This window comes from Portunus trituberculatus, chromosome 22 (assembly GCF_017591435.1).
Source record: "Portunus trituberculatus isolate SZX2019 chromosome 22, ASM1759143v1, whole genome shotgun sequence".
Lineage (NCBI taxonomy): Eukaryota > Metazoa > Arthropoda > Malacostraca > Decapoda > Portunidae > Portunus > Portunus trituberculatus.
The window spans coordinates 6,445,276-6,459,141 of NC_059276.1; the positions used below are offsets into that span (position 1 = coordinate 6,445,276).

At 42.1% G+C, this 13,866-nt stretch overlaps 1 protein-coding gene across 1 annotated transcript in view; it reads right to left on the bottom strand.

The window, feature by feature from the left end:
- Positions 1-13,728, bottom strand: part of LOC123507333 (proline dehydrogenase 1, mitochondrial-like) — a 36,636-nt gene extending 22,908 nt beyond the window's left edge. Inside the window, 2 exon segments of the mRNA XM_045260094.1 lie at positions 6,265-6,473; positions 13,292-13,728. Coding sequence (XP_045116029.1) covers positions 6,265-6,473; positions 13,292-13,618 — 536 coding nt within the window. The 5' untranslated portion in view covers positions 13,619-13,728.
- Positions 13,729-13,866: the final 138 nt, after the last annotated feature.

Below are 13,866 nucleotides of genomic sequence, written 5' to 3' on the forward strand. Positions count from 1 at the left end.
TTTCTCTCAGTGCATCTCCCTTATCAACGGATGCACTATTCTTATTTTTTGGTTGTCTGCTTGGTTGTCTAGTGTGGGAACCTGCTACTACTACTACTACTACTCTCTCTCTCTCTCTCTCTCTCTCTCTCTCTCTCTCTCTCATTCACACTTGCTCATTCTTTCTTTCTTTTTTTTGTTTCCCTCTCCAGTCTTTCTCTTTTTCTACCCTCTTCTTCCTTCCTCATTCACACTTCCCTATTCGTCTCTCCTTCCCCTTCCTTCTTCATTCCCTCAACATTTCTCCCTTCCTTCAGTTCTTCATCCATCCAGTCTCCTCATAATGGCAAAATAATACTCTCTCTCTCTCTCTCTCTCTCTCTCTCTCTCTCTCATGAACTCGAAACCCAGACACATTTTTATCACTATGGAAACTCGGTCACCATATCAACAGCTAATACTGAAGAAAAAAGAGCTAAAAACACGTGTTATTTCCCACAGACTCTTATCTCATTACTGAACGCGTAGTAACTGATAAGAAAAGAGGTCAGAGAAATTACTACACACTCATGCGCAACCAAAAATTACGTAGCTGTAGAGTGTAGAGGATGACCAGTGAAAAACATGTCTGAGAGTAAGTCATTATACCCTGTACACTAAGACTGAGAAATGACACCGTAGTAGCTGCTAACTGGTTTTAACTGGATAGAGTACAAGACGGTCGGAAATACGCGGGAGAGAGGGTAGGGAGGGAAAAAAAAAAAAGAGGAATGTAGGGAGAGGAGGCAGGGAGGTTATGGCTCGGGGTGAGGTCTGCTGCTACATCACTACCAGACGTATGATTCACTCATTGCATTTCCCCTCGAATATCTTTGCTCCGCGCTTCCCCTCAGTCAGCCTGTGAGTGAGGGGAAGTTTCTAGGGGTATCTCAAGTAAATTGTGTATATGTTCATTGAGAATAAGACAGTAGATTGAGAATTTCATTAATGTCGTTTGTTCGGTCATGTCTGTCTGCCTTCAGCAATTCTGCACTATCTATCTATCTATCCATCCATCCATCCATCCATCCATCTCTCTCTCTCTCTCTCTGCGGTGATGGACATACCCAGATATCTCTATACAAATCCATGCTCTATGCTGTACAATCTCTTTCCAACCCACGAACTCCCGAAGCCGCTGACTGAATGCCCCCATCCCTCACCACCACCTCTCTCTCTCTCTCTCTCTCTCGAAACCGGTGCGAGCTAGTTTACATTGATGGCCGGTCGGTGCTGAGCTAAGCGATGAAGGCAGGACATTAGCAAACAAGATTTGACATGACAAAGACGAAAGTTACTGACCACATCATTCCTGCCTTCGCTAACACTTAATCCTAATAATTTCTCTGTTTCTGTAGTGTATCTCTCTCTCTCTCTCTCTCTCTCTCTCTCTCTCTCTCTCTCTCTCTTCACACTTGGTCATTCTTTCTCTCTTTTTTGCTTCCCTCTCCAGTCTTTCTCTTTATTTTCTACCCTCTTCTTCCTTTCTTCCTCATTCAGACTTTCCTATTCGTCTCTCCTTCCCCTTCTTCTTCATTCCCTCAACATTTCTCCCTTCCTTCTGTTCTTCATCCATCCAGTCTCCTTTCTTAATGTACTAAAAATTTCTGATACTGCAGCTATTTCAGTCTAAAGTTAGTCACGTTATGCTGCTACTTCAAACTACCTCAACTTTTCTCAGGTAGGAAGCGTGGAATGTGAGATCGATATATGGTATTGACAGCATTTCACTTTTCAGACATGGGCGTGAATTAATCAAGCCACAAGACGGTAAGGGGGATTAGATTTAGAATGAGGAAGTGTAGATGGCGCTGAAACACGTAAGGATGATAATGTGAGAGGATTGTGTTCGGTAATCTATTAAAGGTGGAAGATTTATGGTCATCGGGATAGAAAATGTAAAGACAAAACGATATTCTCTCCCACCTCTCTCTCTCTCTCTCTCTCTCTCTCTCTCTCTGCGTCACATTGCTGTCTTGTTCATGAGTTGGCAAGTTTAGAGATTTCTTCATGCAATAATCTCATTCGGTAAACTCTCTCTCTCTCTCTCTCTCTCTCTCTCTCTCTCTCTGAAACAGTGCTGGAAAACATATTATATCAAAACATAATTAAATCAGCAGTGTTACCATGGCTACACAAAAACAAGAAGGTGACAGGAGAACGGAGGACACGAGAGGAGCCACGGGAGGCAATGCATTTAACTGCATGTCTCCAAGCAACTGAAGCATAAACAGTACACAAACAGTACGGTGCTTCTAATTTATTGCCACGCGAATTAGAAGGGACGGACGAAGAAACGATGCATAATTCAGATTTTCAGTCTTCTGTGATGGATTAAACTTCTTCACTTATTAACAGGACCTTGAAAACCGTTGCTACTACTACTACCACCACTACTACTATTATCATTTCCTCCGCCCCTCCACAAAAAAATAGCACTAACAATAAGAGTAAACAAACATAAATAAACAGTATTACCAATGGAAACACGAAAGGGATCAACATACATAATTACCTCCAGTTTTCATCGCTACTCATAATACTGTCTACACAACACTGATTAGGTCACGCGGGGTCACTCAAGGTCAGAAAGGTTATCCAGTTAGCCCTATTCGTGACAGTGGCCTTTCGTGTTGGTAATAGTGGTGGTAATGATAGGTCAAACATCTACTGTGACTTTCTTTCTATATCTCTAACATTTTTATAACACCATAGTTTTTCTTTTTATACTTTAACGTTTTTGACACTAACTTCCCTCTTTTACTTTCAAACTGTACTATATTCTTTCCTAGCTACATTACTAACTTCAAATTCACCATCTCTGACACATTTTCCTAACACCCCCATGGTTTTCTTATTCTTTTTAACGTTTTATACACTAACTTCCTTCTATCACCTTCAACCTGTAGTATATTTTTTTTCCTCGCTACATCCCCTTCCTTCAAATTCACCAGTGACCTCCTCCTTACAGTTATCCTCTCATATCTTTCCGCCATCATAATATTTTTTCGTCTTTTACATTTACTTCCTTGTTATTCTTTCGTCTGCATGGGAAAACACTCAGTCTCTCTCTCTCTCTCTCTCTCTCTCTCTCTCTAGACGTTTCGAGAACCACGTGGCGTCTCCAAGTGGCTGAAGTCTATTATGCGTTGTTGTTTTTGCCGTTACTCGTGAAGGCAGACAGCGTGACAGTACAGCCTTTGTTTTGATAATGTTGCCAGACTGATGTTGGGCATGATTGTGATTCAGATTAATATTAAAAAAGAAGAATTATAAAAAGAGACAAGAATTACTACTTTTTATCTTCATCTCTCTCTCTCTCTCTCTCTCTCTCTCTCTCTCTCTCTCTCTCTCTCTCTCTCTAAATGTGATATTTCCAGCTTTCGTGACCTTTCATAAATCCCCCTATCCCCCTCTCTCTCTCTCTCTCTCTCTCTCTCTCTCTCTCTCTCTCTCTCTCTCTCTCCAGAAAGTTCTGGGAAGACCTCCAGAAATGCGTACGTGTGTGTGTGTGTGTGTGTGTGTGTGTGTGTGTGTGTGTGTGTGTGTCACGTAGTAAAGCACGAGTGAGGTTTGAAATTTGGCAAGAGGATACGGTACACACACACACACACACACACACACACCTTTGGCAACTTATAGCTTTGTCACACGAAGAGAAAGTGACGCAGAAGGAGGAGGAGGAGGAGGAGGAGGAGGAGGAGGAGGAGGAGGAGGAGGAGGAGGAGGAGGAGGAGGAAGTGAAAGAATGTTGTTAAATCTAAAGCAGTTCTGATAGTGGTGGTGGTGGTGATGGTGATGGTGGTGGTGGTGACGATGATGATGATGATGATGATGATGATGATATTGTTGTTGTTTTTTGGTGGTGGTGGGAAGGGGAAAGGGAAGGGCGGAGGGAGGGTAGAGGGGGAAGGAGGGAGTAATAGTGGAGGAAGGGAGTAAATGTGTGGTCTTGAAGAGGGGGAAGCGTGTGTGTGTGTGTGTGTGTGTGTGTGTGTGTGTGAAAGGGAGTAGGTTTGTGGGGTCGTGGTTGCGTGACTCTCTCTCTCTCTCTCTCTCTCTCTCTTAGACAAAAAACAAAAATAAATAAAGTGAAGAAAGCTAACCAGCACCGCGGCACACTAAAACGTCTTTCCCACGCAGGCAGAACGTGACAAACTTCAAAGGGACAACAGCAACAACAACGACAACTGAATAAACTTGAAAATACGAGTAGAAATTGTAACATTCGGAACACGTGACATGACACAAGAAGAGGAAGAAAAGAAGGAGGAGTAGGAGGAAAAGGAGGAGGAAGAAAGAGGAAGAGGAAGAAGGAGAAGGAGGAGGAGGAGAAACTAACCAGACAAACTGCATCGTTCACTGCTTCATTTTCTACCAACAAGGCCACCACCACCACCATCACCACCACCACCGCCACCACCACTAAAGCGTCAAGGACAAAATATACTATGTGGTGTAAAAAAAACATACAATATGCACCACCACCACCACCACCACCACTGCCTCCCACTACCGGCCTAATCGTTTCAACCTTACGGAGCATCAGTGTCACGGAATGTTGGCACCAGCTCAGTCACCAATGCACTGTTTGTTTGGTGAATGCCCTTGATTTTGAACTTTACGCTTCAATTCTCAAACATTTATACGCTTCACCTCCACTATTTCAAAAGGCTTTATTTAAATTTACACGAGTTTTTTAAGGTGTTTTGATGGATCTAGAGACAGAGTGACAAAATTTCTACGTTAGTAACAGGAGAAACAGTGGAACCATACGTGCTTTGGGGTCCGACGGGTCTCCAAGGGCACGGGTTCGAATCCTGTCCACGGTCCGAGTGTAGGTTGGGCTTCCTCACTCGGGGCAATGGTTTCTTAGCGGGTGGGCTTTGAGATAGGAGGTACCACAAAAAAGTATCCCCTTTAGCACAGAAATTCCCGTGAAAAGCCACATGGTATAAATAGATAAATAGATAAATAAATAATCCCCGCTAATGTCTCTCTGTGGTCTTGGAAAATAGTCATGGTGGAAGAGCAAAGCGTTTCTCAATAAGGATTTCATATAGTGGTACTTTAACACTTGTTCCCTAACCTAACTCAAATTATCTATTCGCGTATTTATTTTAGCTACCAGTTCTTTTATTTATCATTATGCATCACTAATAACCTACTCTATTGATTTTACCTGTTAACCTATTCATCTACCTGTTATATACCTATTTAATCATTCAATTCTACCTTTTTATCTATCTACATTATACATATTCACCTATTTTTACTGCCATCACTGAACAAAACTCTAACACAACTTTCACTATCATCACTAAACAAATCTCTACACTTTTCTTCCCCCAGGCAACAAAACTCGACGGATTTGAGGCGCAACCACAAAATTATCATTTCTTTTACCGACACAATTTATCACCACACGAGTTGCCAGTTCAGAAAATCACGCTTCTGCTCTGTTTTCTTCTGTATTCTAGAAACTTCCCAACGATAACACACACACACACACACACACACACACACACACACACACACACACACAATAGCCGAGTAAATAACAATAATAAGAAAATACATCAAATTATATACATTACATACAAAATACATTTAATATCAATAGAAATCAAGAAATATCAATTCAGAAAAATCCGCTCAATAAATATACAACACACGAACATCAATAAACATACAAATACAACTCATTTATGAAAAATAATACACAAGATACACTAAGAAGCGACATACAGCATACTAAATACAGCACATTAACGCATAGATAGTATTCCGCGTGGGTACAATAACACCAGCATGAGGTACGATATTTAGAAGGCTTCCAAGACTAGGAAGTGAAAACGAGAACACCAGACAGACTGACAGGCTTACGACACTACTGGGATGAGGTGACCATGACAAACGCATGGAAAACAGGAGAGGGGAAGGAAGGAATGCAAAACAGGAAGAACAGAGACGAATACAAACAGAAAATGAGAAAGGAATACAAAAGATGAATAAAAGGAAAAGAGATACTGGAGACAAGATGATAAAAATATGATAGATAGAGGTTTTTATGAGAGAGAGAGAGAGAGAGAGAGAGAGAGAGAGAGAGAGAGAGAGAGAGAGAGAGAGAGAATAAAAATAAGTTACCAAAACCAAACACACACACATATACAAGCACACTACCTCTCCTCATCCCATCCTCCCCCTAACACACACAATAACCCAACAAATAGCAACAATACTCACTCCATCTCCCTCCTCTCCGCAGTTTCCGAGCTTATGTCTTCCTCCACCGAGTAATCTAAGATCGACTTGACACCGAAGGAATGAAGTCTTTCCAAGGTCGGCTGAATCTTAATCTGGTCCTCCCCGGCAACGAAGTGTCCATAGAACGTGGCTTTCATAAGGGCAACGAACAATCTATTCCCGAGTATCGTCCTTCCGAGTTTCAGGAGCTGTTGGGAAGGAAATAAAGTCAGAGGATTGTGTGTGGGTTCTAAGTAGTGGTGTGTGTTTGATGGCGAGTCTTTAGTGTTGTGTTGCGTGTGAAAGGGGAGGTTGTGTGTTGTGTTGGGTTGAGTGATTGAGTAGTAGTTGTAGTAGTTGTTATAGTAGTAGTGGTGGTGGTAGTAGGTGTTGTTGTTGTTGATGTTTTTAGTATATTTTTTTTCTTTTCACTGCTGCTGCTGTTGTTGTTCTGCTTCTGCTGCTGCTGCTGTTACTGCTGGTGCTGCTGCTGTAGTAAACTGAGGCTGGAGAAAGAAGAGGAGGATGAGGATGAGGACGAGGAGGAGGAGGAGGAGGAGGAAGAGGAGGAGGAGCAGGAGGAGGAGGAGAAGGAGAAGAAGGAGAAAAGGAGGAGAAGAAGGAGGAGGAGAATGGGAGCATGAACAAAGTTAAGGACGAGAGAGAGAGAGAGAGAGAGAGAGAGAGAGAGAGAGAGAGAGAGAGAGAGAGAGAGAGAGATTTAAAACCAAACAAGAACAAAAATTAACTGAGAATCACATTAGGAAGTCTTTGTGCGCTATTCAAATTTGGTCCGACTCAAAAAGTGAAGACAATGATGTGCAAGTGTGACTAATTATCGTACACGAGCGCAGACCGAGATAAAAAAAAATAAAGAAAGAAAGAATGAGGAAAAAATATATAAATAAATAAAGAAAGAAAGAAATGTCATAAATAAGACACTAAAACATTTGATTGAGGGTTGTGAAAGAGAGAGAGAGAGAGAGAGAGAGAGAGAGAGAGAGAGAGAGAGAGAGAGAGAGAGAATGCCGTATGTGTGTCAAGGTGAGGTACTGTCTCTAATAAAAACCAAAAAAAGTAGATTATAAAGGTCGTAATAAAAATGACTTTCTCTCTCTCTCTCTCTCTCTCTCTCTCTCTCTCTCTCTCATCCATACATTCCTACGTGTGTTTTTCTCTCGTTTCTTTTCTCTTTCACATCCTTTTTTCTCTCAACTCCATAATTCCCCGCCAGATTTTTGACATAACGTGGTAAAAACTTCAGTGAGGCGGATCGAACACCTACACCACCTCCAGTAATACCAGACTCAACATTGATCCCTTCAGTACCGTACCGCGTTTTCATTTTCATTTTGGTTACTAATTGACGATTTTTTACAGCTTCAGAAAGTCATGTGGGGATTAAAAACAGTGAAGACTTTGGCTATTAATCTTCTGACCTCTATAGACGCTTCCTAATGTACACAAAACCGTCTAATCATACCCCAAAATCATGATAGAAAATGCGTTCGGGTATTGAAGGGGGTTAAGTAGTCGAACAAGAGAAAAAAATCTATAATCAAAATATCGAGTTAGAAACGAGAAAAAGAAATCGCAATATGAATGTAATCTTTTTTTTTTTTTTCTTCATTTCGTTATTATTTTTTTATTATCCTTCATTACTTCAACATTTAGTTATTACTTTCCTATAAATCATCTTGAACACTTGTGATGGCGGTGATGATAGTGGTGGTGGAGCAAGAGGAGGAGGAGGAGGAGGAAGAGGAGTGATGGAGGAGGAGGAGTGATGGTGGAGGTGGAGGAGGAGGAGGAGGAGTGATGGTGGAGGAGGAGGAGGAGGAGGAGGAGGAGAAGAAGGTGGAGAAGGAGGAAAATAACTAAGAGAGGCCTAAGAGAGAGAATGAGAAAGACATAAAGGCTGAAACACACAAAAGAAAATGGGTGAAAAATAATGATGAATAAATAAAAAGATTAAAAATGAACAGCACACACTAATAATTTGAAACGTAAGTTATCGTACATAGGTGTAGCTTTGAACCACGAAATACCTGAAGAGATCTGAATGCTTCTCTAATAGTCTTTGATTCTACTACTTCCTTCCTTCACGTTATTTCTATATCTATTCATCTATTTTCACAAACTTATCCTCTTCCGTAGCATGACGCGCTTTCATATTCATTCTGCTTACTATTTGCTGATTTTATACAACTTCAGAGACTCATTTGTGGTATTAAAGTAGTGAAGACTGGCCATTAATCTTCTGATCTTCCTAATGTAAATAAAATAGTCTAATTATACCCCAATCTCAAGGTAAAAATGCGTCTCAGAACTGAAGGTGTTAATACTAAACTTCAATGAATATTTACCTAACTTCTCTTTCCTACATTTTACTTGACGTGTATATAGTGTTAATTGCTTATTTTTCTCTTACATAACGGGGTATCTTTCTTCTATCATATTATGTGCTTATCAATTCAGTGTTGAGACATTTCTTACAATCCAGTGTAAGTCTCATATTCAAGAGCTACATATTGATAAAAGATTCAATGATATAAGAAATGCAGCGATTCGTTCAGAAAATATATATAAATAACTGCTGTTCAAGATATACTGTGTTCCAAACTGTCTCTTTTTCCTTTTTTTCTTTCTGATATCAAAGCTATTTTATTTAATACATTCATGACAGTCGATACACAAAGCAAGTCCATAGCTTTTTGAACAGTCCATTAGATTAACAACGGATGATGCAAACGCGCGAACACACACACACACACACACACACACACACACACACACATTCCTCGTCGGCGTAAGACTGCCAGACATTAAGAATCCTTGAGTCTAAAGTTAAACAGAATAAAATAAATAAATAAAACGAAAATTAGAAGAACGTGGGGAGTTTATAAAAAGTAAAAAAAAAGTTATTATTATTACACTCATCATTATTAGGTCTCCTTGTTACTCTTATCATTATTATCTTTATTGGTGCCTGGTCCACATATCCTTTATAATCTGCGAGACTGTCTGGTTCAGCTTAATCAGAGGTTGTTAATGTTGTAGCATACACTCATGCAGAGAGAGAGAGAGAGAGAGAGAGAGAGAGAGAGAGAGAGAGAGAGAGAGAGAGAGAGAGAGAGAGAGAGAGAGAGAGAGAGAGAGAGAGAGACTGTCTTTATCTCAGTGCATTACATTATATACAGTGTTCCCAGGAGATGTAAGGAAATCATACAACTATCATATAAAACTACAAGGGCTGGACTAAGGCAGGAACAATGACGGAGAGGATTGAATTACAACTTAGACACTCGACACAGGGGAGTTGCAAGTGCCATGTTCACAACGAGCAAAGTTTTGAGTCTTTCATTATCTGGAAACAAAGATATCATGTCCTCATCGACCTATTTTCTTCTTATCTAGGGTGACGGAAACAGGAGGCTACTCGTCACGTCGGTGGGAGTCTGACACATTGCAAGCTCTGTGATTTGGCAGGGAGTGAAAGTGTGAGGGAATATAATCTTCCAACTGTTGCTTTAACTGAGTTTTTCTATATTCCTGACTTCAGAGTACTTTACAGAGCAGCCTTCGCCTTTTTTTCTGCATTCTTGATCAGATTAGAATAGTAGTGAAGCTTGCAACAATTTCGTAAGCGCCAAAACGTCTGCTGCTGCTGTTTGTTCTTCTACGTGCATTTAAAATAACTTGACACGCCTCGTTAATCTTTTCACAATGCAAGGTGAGTAGTGCATACGAGGCGGCGAGACGGTACGTGGCGTGGATGGGAATAGTTATATTAGCCTCCACTTTGTCATCATTTTCCTCTATCACATCTAACCATGCCTCAACTTCATGAACAAGTCTCGCTATCTCCTCGTTGCAACACAGAGCATGAGTGTCACAAGGGAGGTGGGTGGCGCCACGGGGAGCGTTGCGTCAAGACAGCCAGCACCTCAACCATCAGTTATATTTCGCCCGATCCCTATGATTTTTTGGGTGACAGGCCATGCGGTACACGTGATGCGCCACCTGCTATTTTTACCCAGACAGATGCTGGGACTCTCCTGAATCCCACGCGCTAGAGGCTAGTGAAGAGGGGGACGGGGGTGGAGTGGGAGAGGTTTAGGGACAAGTAGAGAAGAGGAGAAAAGGGAAGGGAGGAAAAACAAGTAAATGTTGGCAGATGTGAGACCAGTATGTAGGTCACAAGTGTTTTGGTCCTGTAGCCTTTACATTAATTACCTTGAGAGTACGTATTGATACCCTATAGAGAGCCTAGAGAGGACCGTAGATACCCAAGGCTGTCCACATACACTCTTGATCAAAGTGTAATACAGGAACCTCGGGGTACAGACTATATAACACTTTCACGTTCGCATGATGGGTGCTGAGTACAGATGACAGATTACCTCCTTGCACGAGACTATGGGGTGATGCTACGTGGGTCACTGGGATGTAGCAATGACCTACCTTTCCTCGTGTAATGGTATTGATATGTACGTCAAACCATCAAGGACAGACAGAATACTTATAGACGGCAAACTAAGGAAGAACGAAGATGGAGTTAACTTAAAACATAATAATAGGGAAGAGATTCAAGAGAACACACACTGACTACCAAGGATAACTTTTCTTTAGACATGACCGGCTTGTCTTGTCTACACAATTATAATAGAAAGGACAGATTTTCATGAGCAGACAGGAGCCGTGATAAAAAATATCTTAGCTCTTCATATCTTGCATACTACCAGAGATTAACGCTATAGATATGAAGACGTGGTTTCCAAGGACAGAGAACTGCACTTAACTCTGACATTTACTGGTACCTAGATGAAAGATACGCACATGAAAGCATAAAATGAGTGTTTGGGGGAGACAGGAGAGGATAAATAGTGAATATCCTTGAAGCGCTAATGGCAAGACTGGCACACAGCTAACTCAAGCTATAGTAATGGGCGGAACGTGAAGGCTACGAATTAAAACACTTGCCAAGACTAAACGTGAGGGTGCATGTGTTGTGAAATGCACCAAAGTTACATGAATCTACGGCGTGGCGAGACCAATCCTTTTATTTAACCAAGTACTGCCTCTATCGTTCGCCAAGACTGTGATTCATCTGTACACGGAAACTTTGATGTAATAAACTAACATTGGAGTAAATAATCTTTGAATATAGCGAATGACATTATTAATAACGTCTTGGGTCATAGAAGAAATTTGGCACGGTGACATCTGCTGAGTTGAGAGGAGCGAGTGAAATAAGGCCTATATTCAGAAGCGCTTCCCTCTCTTACAACCACTGCTTTCCAAAGAGGCTCCAGATGAAGATACTCGTGTTGTTTAAGGATAATCTTATAGTGATAGGTTGACAAGATTTCTAGTTCATTATAAGCAGAAACTGTCTTAAAAACCCGGTTAGTCGTCTTTGTGGCCTTGGAAAAATTGTAGTGAGAGGGGAAGATGTTTCTGAATATGGGCACTATAGTTCTCATCACCAGAGGGAGAGACGCCGAAGTGTTGCACGAAATGACAGCCAGTGAAAAAAAATGAAAGTAAGGTATTATAGCAGTGAAAGTTTGGGTCTTTTGGTGACACCCAGCCAGCCAGCCACTAGTCAGTCTTGTCGTCATTTCCCGCACTCTTCTCCTTCCTCCTCCTTTGTTTCCTTAATCCAGGGTCGAGGGTTGGCGTCATGCAGGAATCTTTATTATAATCATTTGTCTTCATTGTATCTATTGTCTTCCTTCAATCCTTTGTTATGGCGCCAATATCAATCTATACACATAATATTTATTGTTATTTTTTTTTACAGCTGCCAACCTTATCGCTTTTTTTTTTTTTCATTTCCAGCACTCCACGTACATTTTGTTTGACTTCTATTGATTAGTTTGCTTTATAAAGGCACTCTCTAGCTTAATTGTATTTCACGGCGATGACTCAACATGCATAAAACAAGTCATGGCAGCTGTCAAGGGATAGCAGCTGTGGGCAATCCTCTACCATTATTCTCCATTAGCTTTTTTATAGTGTACATCATTATTGGACTTCAAAGAGGGGTTGACTGTTATGGTCCAACTTCGTGACCAATGCTTGTAATTGATAAACTGTGATTAAAAAATGTAATTGAGAAATACAAAAGTTGTTAATACGATGATAAATATTATAAAACAATTTTCTCTGTGTACTTAGAAGGGGAAGTCACCTGAAATTCATATAAAATCAACATGTCTACCATAAATAGGTTTTCAGAAGCTGCAAGATGGACATTCCAATAGAGATGGACGGTTCAACACTTTGGGCACTGCTCCATGCATAGCTTATGAGTTGCATTCATCTTGCATTTTATCAGAAACAAGCAAATCCACCGCGGTGTGACTCAGCAAACAGGACTGCTTAGTGTCGTGATATTTGTACAGTGAACCGTCGCTGTAATGTTGGCTACAGCGTGCCGCGGTGGGTTTACTTAACAGTCTAAATCGATTACAATGCAGTGAAAAATTGAGTCAGCAGCGGTGGTGGCGAGGAGGACGATGCCAACTTCTTATGTCACATTACAACTGTTGATAGACGAACCCAAGACTAATCATCACCCTTACCTTTGAACTTGCCTTACCAATCAACAACTTACCTCTCCTCGTATTGCCAGCCCTAAACTTACTTATTACAAGTGATCAAAGCTTAGCGGATCAGTTTGTTTAGTATGCAGAATTGAGACAGACATGTTATACTACACATATGACAAACACACAATGTAATCTAAACAAGACGAATTATTCAACTAAACAAACCAATCCTTCGCTTTTTGGGATCATCCTGACTTGAGAATGCTAACACATGATACTCCATCTTACTAGGTGGTGGCCTGCTTTGACCTTCGAGATGTGTCCAGGTCAGGTCAGGTCAGGCTAGGGGGGTCCGCAGGCGGGGTGATTGCCGCGGACTGACGGGGTTCGCGGTTAGTAATGTGACATGTTGAAGTTCGCCTCGTCTTCGTCGGCCGCCGCTATAGAGGCTGGCTAGGCTGGCCACGCACCTGCTCGTTGTTCTTCACCAAGTACTCCACGCCGCACAACTTAAACACCAGCAGGGCACGCAACACTTCGCCGGTCGTCTTGCTCTTGAACGCCGCCTCATGGTCACAGAAGGTCAAGTCCAGCGAGTCCCTTTTATTGTTATCGTGGGGCGAGGCATCGACGGTCGTGTTCTCCTCCACCAGGGCGGCTGCCGGGGTGGACTTCAGGCGAGTGCTTACAGCGAAGGCTGGTCTTCTGCTTAGCCCCCAACATAGCCGAGCGTACCTTTGAGCACTGACACACGTGGCGACCGAGCGAGGCAACAATCCTACCACCACGGGAGCCATCACTTAACTGACTCACTGAGGGTGAGGGCGGCTGGGCCGGCCGGCGGCGCTCACGTGTGGCGCGGTCTGGCGGGGCCCTACGTCACACCAGCGGCCGCCTCTCACTGGCTGCTTCGGGGGCGTGCCGGCCGCCGACCACCGCTGTTTCAAAACCTCCCCTGCAAAGAACACTCGCTCTTATCCGTCCCCGCCACGGGGCTCACAGCCGCAGCGCACCTCCCGTGTCATAGTCTGGTATTGATCGTCAC